The sequence below is a fragment of the Diceros bicornis genome, chromosome 19, assembly GCF_020826845.1.
Source record: "Diceros bicornis minor isolate mBicDic1 chromosome 19, mDicBic1.mat.cur, whole genome shotgun sequence".
Classification (NCBI taxonomy): Eukaryota; Metazoa; Chordata; class Mammalia; order Perissodactyla; family Rhinocerotidae; genus Diceros; species Diceros bicornis.
In genome coordinates this window covers 27,713,805-27,731,799 of record NC_080758.1, presented here as the reverse complement: position 1 = coordinate 27,731,799, position 17,995 = coordinate 27,713,805, and the positions used below count along the sequence as shown (strand labels likewise).

Genomic DNA, 17,995 nt, shown 5'->3' with positions numbered 1-17,995 from the left:
AGGGCTGATCTTCCTCACCAGAAAAAAAAAAAAAAGAAAAAGTAATGATTACTGTAAAACAAGTCAAGATAGCAGCTGCTTCCAGTGTTTTGTTTCTTAGCTTAGGTGATTTCATGAGTCTTCACTTTGTAATCATTTAACTTTGTTTTGTGTACTTTTTGGTATGTGTTATATTTTGACATGAAAAGGGGTGTGTGGCTAAAAGAAAAAGGAGAAAATAAATATCTTAGTCAATTTCCAGGAGATCTGGTCTCTAATTTCAAATCTGACAGCAATTAGGTATGTAACAGGGTCACTTCATCTTTTTTGACTTTTACCTATAAAAGGAGGGAGTTGTATGAGTTGTTTGCCAGTGGCTTTTCAAAAAAAAAAATAGCTTTATTGAGGTCTAATTTATAAATACCAAAACACATTTAAGTACCAACACTTTATGATGAAATTTCAAAAACTATCAGTAAGACAAGAAGAGATTAGATTTTTAGGGTGGAAATGATGCCGCTAAACTTTGTATAGCCCTTTGCAATTTGACATACTTTCACATTTCTGAGGGACATTTGGGTATCTGTAGTAGATGTATTCATTTCAGATAAATTTTGTCAATTCCTCTACCACAGAAGATCTGTTAGACTCTCTGCTCAGAAGGATTTGGAACAGAAAGAAAAACACCATGTAAAAATGAAAGCCAAGAGATGTGCTACTCCTGTGATCATTGAGATTCCACCATCCAAAAAAATGAAAGTGTAAGTAGCCACAGCTTCTGCCACAGCTGACAGAAGCTGTTGTTTGCTCCTATAGTTAATAGCAAGCAGAATACACGGTGCTTGTTCTTATTCTTATCAGTTAGGACTGTATTTTACTGTAAATAATAGCCTATTCAGCTAGAGTGTTTTAAAGAATAGTGATTTATTTGCTTCACAGAAGTTTGGTTGCTGTTCGCTTTGGTTCAGTGACTAAAAAATGCCTGGGCAGCATCTCTGTGAGTCTTAGCTTTTTTTTCATACTTGTTGCTCAAGATGGCTGCTCTATGTTTCTTAGCTTCTTCCTTGTGCTTGTTGCCTCATTATCACATTATAGCTGCTATATCTCAGCTATCACATCCATGTTCAAGAGAAGAAGAAGGAGGCTATGGCAAAGGAAGAAGGGCAGCACTCATATCACGAAAGTGAGATATTTTCCAGACACACCTGTTATATCTCGCTTGCCCAACTGTGTCACTTGGATACCGCTTAGTTGCAGTAGAGGCTGTTGAAGCAAGTACAATACTTTAGCCTTTGTACGTTGCCACCCCAAACAAAATTGGAGTTGTATTAATAAGACAGAAAGTGGAATAGATATTGGGAAGGTAATTAGCTGTCTGCCAGTTATACATTTGTGCCAGTTATGCAATGCCGGTTGTGCATTTGATGATGAGCAGTTGGAATCCCTCCCCACCCTCCTGAACCATCAGCAGACAATTCTTAACGTTGGCTTCTATTGGTGTTCTCAAAGTTTACCCATCGTAGTCGTTGGTATATATGATCTGATGATACTATTAGAAGAATCTTGCAGTTGAAGCATGCTTGTTGTCCTAAAGAATGAGAAAATGTAAGCCATGTGTGCTGGATTTGGGGAGGAGGGTAGAACCTGGGTATGCTTTAGGGAATTGAGGGGATATTTTTTGTCCTTTTGAACTCAAGTTCTAGCAATAAAAAGAAGCCAGAGGGAGAGGAAGAAGGCAATGCTCCTCAAGATACTTCCGAAAAGAATGAGTCTTCCCCAGAGAAAGTCAAGAGCAGACATACTGTATCTTGTATACCACCTGTAAGGTATGCTTCTTTCCTGAATTTAGACTTTAGAGTCAATAGAGTAAAATGACAAATGGGTATGTCTGCAGTCTGTTTGGTGCACGTGGAGCTTGGGAAACTCCTAAAGCTGTAACCATGGTGAAGTGAATTGTTTTATGTCTTGGTGGTGCTCAGGTCTTAAACATTGAGAAAAATATACTATTAAAGCAAATTAAAAAAAATATAAAAGGAAAAAAAGTAAAGATTCTTACTACCAAATTGAACAATTTTTATTTTGCCAAGCTCCCTTGTGGTCATTACTCAAGTAAAAAAATATTTTCACAATCAGTGTATAAACAACCTTTGAGTTCTGCTTTATTCACTTGCCATATGTTTTTTCTTGTACTACGAAATCTTCACATTTATCCTTTTTTGATAGATTGTTAATATTCTATCAAATTATATTTAACCATTTCTTGTTGAAAATGCAGTTTCCAGTTTTTCACTATTATAAGTAATCAGTGAACATCTTTATAGGCAGAGCCTTTCTTTGAGTCTCCTCCTTTCTTTTAGTCTCCTCAAGATAAGGAACGAGAAATCCCTTGATCAAAGAGTGCGACTAGTTTTATGGCTATTGATATTCATTGCCAATTTTATTTCTGAAATGAATTTACAGTGCCATTGGCTTTGAATGAATATTTTATTTTCTTGTCTCATCTGCTTTGAATTATTTTTGGCTTTTAAAATTATTTCAAATTTAATTGATATAATGTTGATGGCGTTAAATTATTTTGATTTTTATCTGTTTGCTAACAAGGTTATATTGCTGTTATTACAAACATCTCTCCCATATTTCTTCTTGGGTGAATTGTCTGTTTCCCTTTCTATTTATTTATAAGTGGTCTTAGTGATGTTGTCGTTACTAAGAATGGCTACTTTAAATTGAACTTGTGCTGTCGAGTACTTCAGAAACATTATCTGATGTAAGAGTCACAAATGTTCTGTGAGGATGAGTATTTATCTTCCTCATCTTACAGTGGAGAAAACTGAGGCTCAGGTTAAATAGTTTTCTCAAGATTGCGTAGGCAGGAAATGAAATAACAGGGCTGAGATTTGAGCTCATAGTTGGCTTACTCCTAAGTCTGTCCTCTCTATCACAGTATATATTTTGTGTATATTAACCTTTTGCCATATTTGTTGCTAATGTTTTCCCCATTCTACTGGTATTTTAATTTTAGTTTTTCTTCTGGCATAAGAGCTAATCATTTTATAGTCAAATTTGTGGATCTTTTGTAATATATTGTATAGTCTGTTTTAACTATTTTTTCTGAAATTTTTTCAATATTTTGGTACAAATTGTGCATCTTGATTTTTTTTTTTTTCATAGTGTTATCATATTCAGTATTGATTTACTAGATAATACTTTTGGTTTTGATGGTTATTTTCTCACAGGTTAAAAATCTAATCTATATAATGCCTTTAGATTATTTTGAATCATTGAGCCTCTTTGTCCTTTCTTCTCTTATCTCTTTTACTGATTTGCCACTTAGACGGAAGATTCTAAAAAGTACTGAGGAGCAAGAGTTGGAGAAGAGAATGAAAATGCAGCAGGAGGTGGTGGAGATGCGGAAAAAGAATGAAGAATTCAAGAAACTTGCTCTTGCAGGAGCAGGTCAGCTCAGCTCTGGTTGAGTCTGATTTATGAGGGGTGCTTCCCATAATCTTAGTGTACGGTTTTTTGAAGTCTCTAAGGCAAAAAAAGTCTTTCTTGGTCAGTAGTCAGCGTAAAAAGATGTGTTTATTTAGAAGGCTGGACACGGGTACCATTTATATCCCAATGATCATTCCCTAGAATGCTTTACATACGTTACCTGTCTTAGAGCATGCTGTTTCTCTTCATCTCTAACCATAGAAGTCACATCCATCTTTTGAGGCCTTTTTCCATGAGGACTTCCTTCATTTCTTTTTTTTTTTTTTTTGGTGGGGAAGATCAGCCCTGTGCTAACATCTGCCAATCCTCCTCTTTTTTTTTTGCTGAGGAAGCCTGGCCCTGGGCTAACATCCGTGCCTATCTTCCTCCACTTTATATGGGACGCCGCCACAGCATGGCTTGCCAAGCGGTGGGTCTGTGTGCACCCGGGATCCGAACCGGCGAACCCTGGGCCGCCGCAGCGGAACGCGTGCACTTAACCACTTGCGCCACTGGCTGGGCCCCCCTCATTTCTTGAAGTAAAATTAATTCCTTCTTCATTTTTCCTCCTTATTCTTTTTCTTTGTATTAGAAAAAGAAGGGACTAGGATTGAAACAGAAGATAAAGCAGTTGGGCAGGCCACTTTTTTGTTGTTGTTTTCCCATTTTACCCTAGGCAGAGGAAAGAAAGCTGAGAAAGTCCAGTTGTAGCTGGAGGAAAAGTATGACTGAGGGAGCAGAAGGGCTCAGAGTTCTGCTTTGCTCTGGCAGAGGTATTATTGGTGGAGTCAAAACTCTAAAGCCCGCTTACTGGGTTGGAAAAGCACTTCTGGAGTTTATAGGGTTTCCCTCTTAGAGATGCTTAGTTAAGTGTGTTTTTAGAGTCAATTGATAGCTTTTCCTATCGAAAGTATTCCAGTTACTCTGTGTCTCTGGAGCTATGACCACATCTGGGAAATGGGATTCTTCTTCCTGTGCTACCTCTTTACACTTTGCATCTGACCGAAGGGCCTCAAACTCAATAGTACTCAATGAATAAAGCACATATATTCATGTCCCTGAAGACTGTTTCAAGTTTTGGGTTATATGTAAAGAGTGAACAAAGTTAGATCCATGGTAATAGAAATACCAAAGGGACTGAATAAAAAAGGATTTACTGATTTCTCTATTCTTAGCATTACATGTGTGTTTTACTCTGCTTCTCACTCAGGGCAACCTGTGAAGAAGTCAGTGAGCCAGGTAACCAAATCAGTTGACTTCCACTTCCGCACAGATGAGCGAATCAAACAACATCCTAAGAACCAGGAGGAATATAAGGAAGTGAACTTTACATCTGAACTGCGAAAGCATCCTCCATCTCCTGTAAGTTGATGGACTAATTGAATATTCTTGTTACTAATTCATTGAGGATTTCAGGTGTAGTATTTGTGGTAACTACTTATAAAAACACAATTGAGAGAAGGGTATGTTTTTGATTTAAGATAGATCTAAATCCTCTGTTAGCTGTGTGACCTTAGATAAATCACTCTATGTCTCTGGGAAGGATCTACCAAGTTGCTGTGAAAACTGAATTGAGAATGTACATAAAACACATAGAATTATATGTGGCAAATTGCAGGTACAGTCTTGTTACAGCTTTTGCTGTTACAAAATTCTTAAAAAAATTTTGTGTCTGCAAAATTGTATACAAAATATGAGAGGGTTTATGGGAAAAACGAGGTTGGGGCAGACCACTTAAATCCTGTGCGGTTTTGTTACCAGAGCACTAAGAAAAACAGTAACACTCCTAAATAAAAATTCTAATACTAAGAATTTCTCCTTGCGTTTGCAGTCAGCAGCGTCGTTTGTTGGAGTCAGTCTTTTGCAGTCTTAAACCCTGGGGTTGTATTTCTTCCTTTGTGACATAGGTGCTTGAAGAGTGTTTCCAATCAGAGACCAATTTTATAAAAACTAATGATCCAAGGAGTAGGCTTCTTCATCAGTTAGTTTTGGGGAGGATGTGTGGAGAGATCTGACGACTACCTGACCTGATCTAGACCTAGAAGCCCAATCAATTTTTTTAATGGGATTTGTGGTGGGATACTTTTGCAGCTTTCTTTTCCTTCTAATTCTAAGAAAAGTTGCTCTTGATTGCTTCAAAATATTAACATGCTTGGGAAAAATCACCTTATGTACTGTTGTAGAACAGACAATTTGTTAAGTGCTAGGTCCTTTCTCTCCCTCTTTAAAAGATGGGAATTGGGGCTAGCTCGGTGCCGTAGTGGTTAAGTTTGGCATACTCCGCTTCAGCGGCCCAGGCTCATGGGTTCAGATCCCGGGTGCGGACCTACACCACTCATCAAGCCATGCTGTGGCAGTGACCCATATACAAAATAGAGGAAGATGGGCACAGATGTTAGCTCAGGGCCAATCTTCCTCACCAAAAAAAAAAAAAAAAAAAGAGAGAGAGAAAGATGGGAATAGAGATGGGAATAACCCTTGCTCAAGGACCGGCAAACTTAAGAATAATAATCTTGGCTTTATGCAGACCCTTTTCTTTTGATCCTCTGTGCTGAATATATGGCTTGTGGTAGATGTGAGCTCTTCTATAACACTTCATTTGGGGAACAACCTCTTTCTTTACAGGCTGGAGTGATTAAGGGATGCACCATTATTAAGCCTTTCAACCTGTCCCAAGGAAAGAAAAGAACATTTGATGAAACAGCTTCTACCTATGTGCCCCTTGCACAGCAGGTTGAAGCCTTCCATAAACGAACCCCTAACAGATACCACTTGAGGAGCAAGAAGGATGAAATACGTAAGTTTCTTACCAATGCCAAAGCTGGCTGGAGCCTCCTCTAGAACTCCCTTTGCTTACATCTTAGGCACAAATTTGCCTTTAGTTGAAATCCTAGCTTTTGAACTAAAGTATGGTATGTGCCTGTATACAGACTTCAAATGTATAGTTGAGCATTTCTCAAACCACCCTGCTATCTGTCCACTTATAACCATCAACCACTTTGATCCTTCTGGTCAGTAATTGGCCAAAGGGGAATTAAGGTAACCTGAGATGTCGTTACACACAAGGCTATCTTTGCTATGTGTCAAAGTGTCACAGTGCATTTACTTACCTATAGAAAATGAAGACATTCCATTCATTCAAGGTTGTGTGCTTTTTTGTTCAGTAACTCAACACATTTTTTTACCAATAGACACCAGGCACTGTGTTGGGTGTAGGGGGTATAGAAGTAAACAAAATGGACTTAGTGCTACTCAACATCGAATTTCTAATTCAGTGAGAGAGAGAAATAGATCGTTACAGACTATGTAAGTGCTATGAATGTGGAGCGAGCTGTCAGAGTCAAGGGAGTGGGAGATGGGTAGAGCATGTCTGTATGCTAAGAAGTCCCTGACAGAGAAAGGAGTGGAAGATACAGGAGAGAAAGGGGATTACCAATGATTAAGTCTCTGTGCAGGCTGGTAGGGAAGGGATACTTAGCACAGGAGGAGTGGTTATTCTTTGAATGGAGGTGGAAGAGTGAGAGGAGTGGGTGCAAATCTGGTGGATTTGTAGATTTGGTGGTGAACAGACGAGAGGGTTCTAATCTAAAGATTTCTACCATTATGAAAATAATTACTATAAGAAGGAGGGTAAAGAAGTTTGAGAAATGGAAGTGGTATAAAATAGTTGTCAAGAGTATAGGGCTAGTATTCTGGTTAAAGAAGAATCTGGTCATTTTGGCTTTGAAAGTCTCAGTTTTTTCTAGGCCCTTGCACAGGCCTCTTTTAGTGCTGTGTTAGGTAGCCAGACAAGTTCCTTTAAATACAGCATTTCTTAGTATTGTTATTATGTTCCAGTAGCCATTTGTCAAATTTTATATTATGAAAATAATGAAATGTCTTTTTTTATCCTAATGGAAATTTAAATATTAAACGTGACTTTTCAAATAATACATGACTCTTAGAGTCTGATATGCCCTGCTCCTAGAATCCCAGTCCTGGCAAATAGAAAGAAAAATTATTTTCTGCAATTTTTATTTAAAACTTTGTACAGTTCTAGCTAAATAATGGTTATATGTATACTTGAAGCCTGGCTTATTTATAAAATAAATAGATTTGGTTTCTATCTTCTTATCTTATGTGATAAGATCTAAATTAGAGGATTCATTTTATATAATTATGAAAATTGATAAGGTTGCCCCTCGCCAGGTAAATCAATATTTTCTCTGAGTGGTGGTGATAGTCTTAATATGGATACTTTGACCTAGTTTTTTTATTTTCTGCATTTACTTTCTGTGAGAGGTGGTCTTGATACTTTGATGTACATGCTTTTAGAGAGTTTATAAAATTGGGAGATATTACTTGGAAAGGCCTTATTTTAAAGCTGGAATAAGCAAAAATCTTATTTGTTGGGGCCAGCCCAGTGGCGCAAGTGGTTAAGTGTGCGCCCTCCGCTGCGGCAGCCCGGGGTTCGCAGGTTCAGATCCTGGGCGCGCACCGACGCACTGCTTGTTGGGCCATGCTGTGGCGGCATCCCATATAACATGGAGGAGGATGGGCATGGATGTTACCTCAGGGCCAGGCTTCCTCAGCAAAAAGAGGAGGATTGGCATCAGATGTTAGCTCAGGGCTGATCTTCCTCACAAAGAAAAAAAAAATCTTATTTGTCAATAACAAGCAAAATAGTTGGCATTGTCAGTAGAGAGGAAATACAGACCTGTGCAGCGATAAGGAATCCCTCAGACATGAATAGATTTTAAGTTCAGAAGATGATAGCAGACTTTACCCAAAGGCTCATCATACCCTTCAGTAAAGAGTGATAGAGAAGAAGGGACTGAATATTTGTCAGGTTGACTGACGTGACCTGAGCTGAGTGGAGGGCCAGCCACTCTGTGGTTTGGCATCTCTGGGCTGCCTAGCCGAGTCAGCACCTACAGGTAAATGGCGTCTTGGGGAGCTAGGTGAATGTCTGTCACTTTGGTTTACAGCTCTGTTACCCTCCAAATCTGCTGTGGCCAAGATATCCAGAGACCCACAGACTCCCGTGCTGCAAACCAAACAGCGTGCAAGGCCTGTGACCTGCAAAAGTGCAGCAGAACAGGAGGCCGAGGAGCTCGAGAAACTGCAACAGTAAGTCCCAGTATTTGGCAGTATTTGAGGAAGAATTCCAAGAACCTGTCTACTTTCTTTTCAGTATAAGGGGGACAGTTGCTATTTTTCTTGCCATGAGAATTTATGACATTTGAGTTAGAGGCTCTGTAGGCTGTGCCCCTGCCTCTATGATTAGAGGATTGAAAGTGGGAAAATGGCGATGTCCTGGAGTGTAAACTGGTAAAAAACTAAGGCAGAGGTTGGGGTGGGAGAACTTACTTAGGATTCCAATTAAGGAGTATCCTTTGAGGTGAGTTTAGGTAGATCCCACCCTTTTATGGCTACCCAAGGGATTGTTATAGCTGCTGTCAGTGGAGGAAACTGGACTTAATGTGGAGTACTGGAGTTTGTCTCCTGTATCCTCCTTCCATTCCTTTTCATACTTCTTTTGAGAAGGGGGAGCTTCCTCTGTGAAGAAAACCCCCAATCTTTAGAGTAGTGAGAATATTAGAACTGTCTCATTTATTCTTTGCTCTAGAGGTAGAAATAAGGGCTATGGAGAGAACTGAAATTTTGCTGTACAAGATGGGTTATCTTAATTATTATTTTTCTGTTTTTGGCCTACTTTGTTGTTTGTGTCGTTTTCATTTTATTAAAAAAAAATTTTTTGTGGTTGTCATTTAAACTCTTACCTTACCAGATACAAATTCAAAGCACGGGAACTTGATCCCAGAATTCTTGAAGGTGGGCCCATCTTGCCCAAGAAACCGCCTGTGAAGCCACCTACTCAGCCTCTTGGCTTTGATTTGGAAATTGAGAAGAGAATCCAAGAGCGAGAGTCAAAGAAGAAATCAGAGGATGAACACTTTGAATTTCATTCCAGACCTTGCCCTACTAAGATCTTGGAAGATGTTGTGGTAAGAATGGTTGAGGTTCTGCAAACTGGCAGAAGTGCCCTGCTCATGACGAAATATCCACCCATTCACAAATGTTCAAGTAGATGCTATAATCAGGGCATCATACTAGGAGCTGTAGGTGATAAAAAGACATATCAGAGGTGGATTTTGCTCTCAGGAAACTTAAAGTCCAGTAAGGGAGACAACATATGTTTAAGTAATATAAAATGAGACATAAGTGTTCTAAGAGAGATACAGTTAAAAATACTACAGGAATTCAAAGGAGACGATTTCTTCCTGATAAAACGTTCAGGGAACGCTTTGTGGAGGCGGAAGCATTTGACCCGAGCCTTGACAGTGTGTAGTAGTCATCGTTGTCATCATCATGTTGTTGTCACTGTCATAATAGCTGACACTTGCACTTTGTGCCAGGCGCTGCTCTAAGCCCTTTTCATATATAAACCCATTCATTTTGACCACAACTCTTTCAGGTGGTTTACTCTAATTATCAGCAGTTTCAGATGAGGCAGTTGAGGCACAAAAGAAAAAGAAGTTGATCAAGAGGAGCAACCAGAAACTAGATTAGAGAAGTGGGTTGTAGTTTGATGGTGGGCTCACTGTCACGTTTTTAGAGAAAATGTACAATCAGGAAGAGATGCCACAGTCAAAGTTAAGTAATGGAGTTCACCTGCATAAGTGCAGTGATGGTGTTTAGATGTATTTCCATGCTGATGGGGAAACACTGTCTCTCCCTAATTTGGATTGGCTTATGTCCAGCCACTAGAGGAAGTCTGTTTTTCTGTCCTCTTTCTTTTTGCTTGTCCTTTAGAGTCACCATGGTTTTAAGTGAAGCTGTGTACCAAAATATTGCCTTCAACTGGGGACTTAGTTTTGTATATTCTATTTTCTTAGCACTAAGTCAGAAGCAATCTGAAGTTATATTTTCCAGACTTTAAAAAAGCATAATAATGCTTAGAAATGGTTCTTCCCCTCTTCTTTCAATTGAGAGCTTTCTGCATGTGAGACCTCTTTTCTATTTACAATGCTTTTTACTGTTTTCTTTTTTTTGCTCTAATGCACATGTGCTATAGGCCAAACTCTGTTACATAAACTTTCAAGAAACCTCTCCCCACCCAAGTGATTGGTCTCCAAGAACTGTGCTGCCTTTGTCATTACCTGCTGAGGAAACAGTGTTCTGCATACAGCAAGGGAAATGTAGGTCATATGCAAACTTCAGAATCCTAGAGTCAGAAGGGCTTAATGTTTCAATTTTACACACTAAAAAAACAGAGGCCCAGAGAAGAAAAATGACTTCCTCAAGGCTTCTGTAACATTCATTTGGCACCTTGCTTTTAATAACATCTTTTTCTCCAAGCTCCTGGCTCTTCCCCATGCTATAAGTTTTTGTTTTTTATTTAATTAACATACCACCCTCTCTATTTTTACTATATCCTTGTATCTCATATACCAATATTGACTTTATATATTCTTAAATTCAACTCATTTTTAAAATAATTTTAAAGGCAACATTTAAATGGAAAGCTGATACTTTTTGCCATAAATAACAACAATAATAGCTAATATTTATATAAAGCTTGTTGTGTGCCAAGTTTTATTCTAAGCTCTTTACTTTATATAATAACTTACTTAATTCTCATAATAACTCTATAGGTAGACACTATAGGTACTGTTATCACTCCATTTTACAGTTAGGAAACATAGAGGTTAAATAACTTGCCCAAGATCACAAACTAGCCAATGATAGAGCTGGAATGTGAATCTGGGTAGTACGGTTCCAGGGTCCATGCTCTTGTATTAAAACAGAAGGTTCTTAGGAAAATATGTGATTATTTTTAAAAAGTCCATAACCCACCTAACATCCTCTACCATATCACCAGTCACGCCTGATGATTTTTAGAAACACTGGTTTAAGAAATTGGTTTGGCAGTTTGTTGCACTTTGGAAATGCAGTGGTAAGTGGGGAAGGGTGACTTGAATTCATTAGGAGTTAGTTAAGTGAGGTCTTAGAGTATCACTGTACCAGGTTATGCCTTGTTGAGAATTCTGGATAAGCAGATCAGCAAAGCACTAGGTAAGTAAGTAAGATGCGGCTGAATTGATGTGGTGTGCTGGAGGGAAGTGCCAAATCCAACTGGTTGTCAGACTCCTCTGAGGATCTTATTACATAAACAGATTCCTGGGTCCTACCCCTGGAGTTTTGATTTGTTAGGTGCAGTGTAGTTTAGAGAGAGTGCCTGTGAAGAACTTAGTGCCTGACATACAATAAGCAGTTATGTTGTTAATAGTAATAACTGTCATTTTATTGCAGGCTTACATTGCATTGAGTGTTTTATGTAGATTATCTTATTTATTTCTCATAACAACTCTTAAGAGAGAGCTGCTGTTTTTATCCCGCTTTTTCAGATGAGGAAAGAGGCACTAAGAGATATCTAGTATGCAGAACCGGAATTGGAACCCATCATCTCCTTAAACACTGTGTTATTCTACCCCACAATGCTAACTGTTATTGTTTGTTTTGGCAAACGCAGTTTTTGAGTTTGATGCTGTCTGTTTGCAGCTCTCCCTACTAAAATTTCGAATGATATCTCTTCAATTCTTGGTTTCTAGAGAAGCAAAGCATAGAAGGAAACATTAGATGTATTCTCTTCTCTCTCCATTTTTCAGAAAGGAAGGCTTTGAAAAGGGAATGTGGTTTGCCTGTGGAAATATTTTTAAAAGTTGATGGCACAGCTGAGCTCAGGTCTCTTAACTTCTAGTCTTGGACTCTTACAGCAGAACAGAGGAGCCTGCCTCCTGTAGCCCGAATGCAGCTTATCTGTCTGCCACTGTTGTTCCCCACCCATGTCCCCTTGGTGCCAAAGCTCTCTTTCCATGTGTCCTTATGGTATTTCTTGTGCTCTCCCACTGTGGTTGATAGGTGGCAAGGAGACAACAGGGCTGATGAGAGATGGGCTTGGGCAGCAGTGGGTCATGAGGCAGAGATGAAAAAGGGCTCTTCGGGCGGAGGTGGAGTGATGAAAGCCTAGAGCACAAGGGTGTGAAATGTGAACTTGGTGCCGACATCTGATGGGGAACTGGGGCACCACAGAGGTGGATGTGGTGTCAGAGAGGCCAGTGAGTAATTTTAGTAGCGATGTTTTAGGGATGACTTGGGTAGACCAGCAAGCTTTTTTTTTCATACTCCCTGAGATAACATTGCTTCACAGTAATTTACTAACTGCTCTGGAAGAGGCCTGAGAACTTTCCCGGGGCACTTGGGTGCATATCCTGCCTTATGGAGAAGTGCTCACCCCTAACACCCCCATCTCCCCTCCTGGGTTGCTTTTCCTAAATGTGTCCTCTATCTATCCACATTGTCCTCTTCTAACCACACATCACCTCTTTAGAGATACCTTCCATGAGCTTCCCATTGGAGCTTCCCCCCATTATCCTTTAGCTCCACGTTCTGCTAGGTTTCTTCAGAGCACCTGTGAAAATCAGGAAATACTTGGTTTGTTACTTTTTCATCATCTCTTTCCTCCACTAGAATGTGAGCTCCCTGAGAGTAGGGACTGTATATGTCCGTATTGTTCACTTCTGTATCCCCAGCACCTAGCATCACAGCATAGGTGCTCCAATACTGGATAACTGAGTGAGTGACAAAACAAGCTGAAACGCACCAGCCTATGTTAGACTTTGGGTATTCAAAGACGGAATAAGACACAACCGTTGTCCTCAAAGCTTTCACAATCTTGTAGAGCAGATTGACATGTAAACAAATAAGGACGGTAATATTAATCAACATTTTTGTTCATTGAACAAAATGTAGGTGCTGTGGAAAATGCAAAAAATGCAAATGGCAAAATCCCTGCCCGCAAGGAGTTTATAACTAAAAAATCTTAAAATAGAAAAACAAGAAGCCTCCTCTGTTACTAGAAATTCAATTTCCTTTTCTTTATTTCTGATTGGGCCCTCAGTTGGCTTTGATTGCAGTAGAGATGGGAGTGTAAGGTGGATAGTTGCTGCAAAGTTGATTTTCATAAATCCCTTTTCCCTCCTCCCCAACTAATTAAGAGGATTGATTCTACTCATAAATATCTCTTTCATAGCTTACTTATTAGAGATTTCCATTGTTCTTCTTTTAAAATGCACATGTCTCTGCTGGGTGGATACATAGAGAGGGGAAAAATAGGAAAAGAGGGAATATTTTAGAACTAAATGAGTCCTTAGATATTTATTTTCATTACTTTATTTTATGAAAAGAACAAAACAAAAACAAAAACCCAATGCCTCTATAGAAAGCAATCTACTGTGCCCAAGGTTATACAGATTAGAATCAGAGCTGGACTGGAACAGACCTCTGACTCCCTTCTGGGTGTTCTTCACGTTCCCACCAGTCCAAGATGTGTAGAACAACAGATTTTTGTTGTTTTATGGTAAGCATTATTTGAAAACCCATTTCACGGACTTTTGTCTGATTCCAAGTTATGCTATGTTGGATTTCACTATGCTAGTGACCTTGACTTTGTTTAGAAAACATATAAGAACTTTCACAGCAGAATGAGCATTCCCTTTACAGTGGTCACCTTCGGAGGGTATAAATTCTATCCAATGATTGATATCATACAAAGCATTTTGGAAAAGCCACTTGGATACTGTGGCACAGTCTTTCGGATCTCTTCAACAATGGCAAATCTTCATATTTTAAAGATTAATTTGCTTTTAGGAGCTGGTCTAAAGTCATTTGGAACTAAAACTTCTGAGTAATCCAGGATAATAGATCTGGAAACAGTTTTTTAAATTAAAAGTAAAGATTGAGTAGGGTTAGCCCAGTGGCCTAGTGGTTAAGTTTGGTGTGCTCTGCCTTGGTGGCCCAGGTTCAGTTCCCGGGTGCATACCTACACCACTTGTCAGCGGCCATCCTGTAGCGGCTACTCACATACGAAATAGAGGAGGATTGGCAACAGATGTTATCTCAGGGCAAATCTTCCTCAGCAAAAAAAACCCGAAAAAGTAAAGATTAAGCAACTACCTTATATAGCCTAAAAACTGGCTTTGAAAGCCACTCCAAGAAAGACATTCCAAACATGTTTTGAACAGTTGCAACGTTGTTGGGATTAAGAAGTCTCCCATGGTATAAATTAGAGTCCAAGAGTCTTAGAGTCCAAGATATAAATTCTGTTATTCATTCTTACTACATTCATTCAGCAAACATTTACTGAATGCCTTATACTTGCCAAGGTCTATGTTAGGTGCTAGGGATTAATGGAATAACAGTCCTCACTCTCGAAGCACTCATATGCTAGCAGGAGGAGATGACCATCTAAGTAGACAAGTGCAGTGAAGTTTTGTATGTACTGTGATAGAACTATATACAGGAGAGAGAGAGGTCAGTTCTATAGGTTCTAGGAGTGGAGAGATCTATTGAAAAGCCTTTATAAAAGAGAAGAGGCTTCAGTGGAGGCTTGAAAAGAAGGGTTAGGTGCTTCCAAGCAGCCAGGGCGTTTCAGAGAGAGAGAGAAAGCACAAGCAAAGGTACTAAGCTGAGAACCAGTGTTACATTTTGACAGCTGCCAGTAGTTCATCGTGGTTGGAGAGCGATGTATAAAGAGGGGTGAGAGATAAGGCTGGAGAGTCAGGCAGGGTGCCAGATTATGAAGGGCCTTGTATTTCATGCCAAGGAATTTGTTATACTGTTGTGGGCATACAATAGGAGCCATTAAAGAATTTTAAGTCAGGAAGTAACGTGATGAGATGTGTTTTAGAAAAATGATTCTGACTATATACAGAAGATGGATTGGAGGAATGAGAAGAGAAGCTGAAAGACAATTAGCAGGCTAGTGAAATGGCACAGGCAATCAATGATGTGACCTATGGTAGGGCAGTGAAGAATTAGAGAGGGAGCAGAATAGGGAGTTGATAGGGGTAGCATATGCACGTGAGTGTAACAAATAAGGAGTTACTGAGGATGTCTCAGGGTTGTTTTGATTTTTTTTTTTTTAATTGATCTGATCATACACATCATTCAAAACAACAGCCCAAGAGATACCATTTTGCAGTTAGGATTAATTGCCAGATTTGTGATAGAGTATAAATTCTATGAGAATCAAAAAATGCTTATGGAACAACTTTCTAAAATGTGTTAGTTTTGAATGATGTGCACAGGATGGTACGTGTAATTCAGTCTGCAAGGATTTGAAATGTTGGCAGTGTTTTGGAATTATGAAGGAAAAAAATCTTTGGAGTAGTTGAATGTATTAGAATTATGAAAGATAGAAAATTAAATGCCTCTCACTTCCCTCTCAAAGAGATATGAGAGTTAATACTTTGGTGTTCTTTCCAGATTTTATTTTCTATGCTTAAATTAGTTATATAACATTTTAAACACACACACACACACACAGTATTCTTTGTCTCAGCAACTTGTCTCTCCCCCCTCAATATTATGAACACTGTTCTATGTCAGTAATAAAAGATTTATTTTATTCTTTTTGATGGCTATATAATATCGTGTGGATATGCTATAATTTAAGAAAGGATTTAACTGATCCTTTCTTGATAAATAATTGAGTTTTTTACAACTTTTTATGCTTTTAAAAAAATGTTGTATTGAAATATACCTAAAAACTAAACTAAACTAAACAAGAGATCAAATACTAGAGGTGTAATATTGGGTGAAAGAATATGACCATTTAAAAATTTAATAGCTAATTCCCAAAGCTTGTACCAATTTATAACCTGTACCTTTACCCAACTGTATGTGAGTGCCCACTTCTATCCACACATGCCAGCAGTGGTAGTGATCAGTTTTCTTGTGGTTTTTTTTGGTGAGGAAGATTGGCCCTGAGCTAACACCTGTTGCCGATCTTCCTCTTTTTGCTTGAGGAAGAGTGGCCCTGAGCTAACATCCGTGCCCATCTTACTCTATTTTGTATGTGGGACGCCACCACAGCATGGCTTGATGAGTGGTGTATGTCTGCACCCAGGATCCGAACCTGGGAACCTGTGCCACCGGAGTGGAGCATGCTGAACTTAACCCTATGCCAACAGGCTGGTCCCTTAATCAGTGTTTTAAATATTACTCAGTCTTATAGGTGAAAATACCATGTTTTAATTTATATTTTTGAAAATTATTGAAATTGAGCCTCTTGTATGTCTTTGTGAACTGCTTGTTCTTGTTCTTTGCCCATTTATTTGGCAAAAGAAAATTTAAAAAGCCCTTGCCCAATACCTTTTCCCATTTGCCTTTTGAGGGTAATGTTTTTGAACATAAGTTCTCATTGTGGAGCTGAATGTGAAATAGGTTTAATAGAATGGACAGTATTTATTCTGATCCTAGATATATTTGGAAGTCTTTTTTGATGTTGTTTTTGAGAGATTGGGGTATAGAAAGGGAGAGAAACAATACAATATTGGCATTAGTTTGTTTTCTGTTATGGTGAGTATTTCTCATAAATACCAAAAAAGATTTTGATGAATCTTATTTTTACTGAATATACAACTCAAACTATGTCCTTGTTATTTGCTGCTCATCTGTCATAATAATCCACCTTTGGAGTGCTACTGTATACCAGATATGCCTTTGTCTTAATTGGGTAAACAACAATACTGAAATACTAGCCTTTTTTTGATTCCTGGTATATGAACTTCCTTTTAAGAAAGGGATTTAATCTTATCACACAGCCTCGTGGAGATTGTTCTAGGCTGTCTGATTGAGTTGCTTACTCCTTCCAGGGTGTTCCTGAAAAGAAAGTACTTCCAGTCACTGTCCCCAAGTCACCGGCCTTTGCATTGAAGAACAGAGTCCGATTGCCTACCAAAGAAGATGAGGTGATTCCCTGGGATAGGGAGTTTCTTCGTCCTTCTGCATAATCAATCTAAGCATTACTCTTTCTTAAACTTAATGGAATTCAAAGGCACTCTTGTTTGGAGTTGTCTTTAACAATGGGTATGAACATTTGATCATCTTTTTTGCTCCTCCAAAAGGAGCAAGGGTATGGGTAAAGATAATGTTGGTAAGGGTATGAATCTTCTGGCTGTCAGTGGTAACTGGTTGTAACTTATTGGAGGCTTGTCCATTTCTATGGCATTGAAAATCAACCTGTTGTAACATGGATCAAAAGTTGCCAGGCCCTATTCTCTATTTTGCCTGAGCTATTGTCATCATTTGCTGAGGGACTTTTAAAATTCATACTAAGCCATTGCATCCACCCTGAACTATCTCCATTAACCCAAGGGTTGTGTGGTGATGGTTTATGAAATTGGAATACATAAACTGTCATTGATCAGGCTAGTTTCTTGTTACATCTCCCATTTTATCTATAAATATTCAGAGTTAGGGTAATTTTATAGCAGATCTCAAGCATAAGCCTTTTTAAGGTTCACTTGAAACTAAAATACACAGTAATCTTATGTTACCAGCTTGAACCCAAACAACTTACTTCCGTCTATTCTGGGTTTGGCAACCATTAACTCCCAGTCACAGGCTTTAGTGGAGTCTTAGAGGCTGGATCAAAGAAGAAGCCAAGGTATATGCTTGGTTAGTACCTTTCTTCTGTTCTTCATTTTATTCACAC

The 17,995-nt window shown here is 38.8% G+C and overlaps 1 protein-coding gene across 7 annotated transcripts in view; it reads left to right on the top strand.

The window, feature by feature from the left end:
* The window catches only part of TPX2 (TPX2 microtubule nucleation factor), a 50,412-nt gene that overhangs the window by 26,064 nt on the left and 6,353 nt on the right, over positions 1–17,995 (top strand). For all 7 annotated transcript variants that reach the window (XM_058562977.1, XM_058562981.1, XM_058562974.1 and 4 more), the window contains 8 exons: positions 615–740; positions 1,677–1,805; positions 3,314–3,435; positions 4,664–4,815; positions 6,079–6,250; positions 8,421–8,562; positions 9,224–9,440; positions 17,154–17,249. In XM_058562977.1, coding sequence (XP_058418960.1) covers positions 615–740; positions 1,677–1,805; positions 3,314–3,435; positions 4,664–4,815; positions 6,079–6,250; positions 8,421–8,562; positions 9,224–9,440; positions 17,154–17,249 — 1,156 coding nt within the window. The remainder of the gene's footprint in view (positions 1–614; positions 741–1,676; positions 1,806–3,313; positions 3,436–4,663; positions 4,816–6,078; positions 6,251–8,420; positions 8,563–9,223; positions 9,441–17,153; positions 17,250–17,995) is intronic.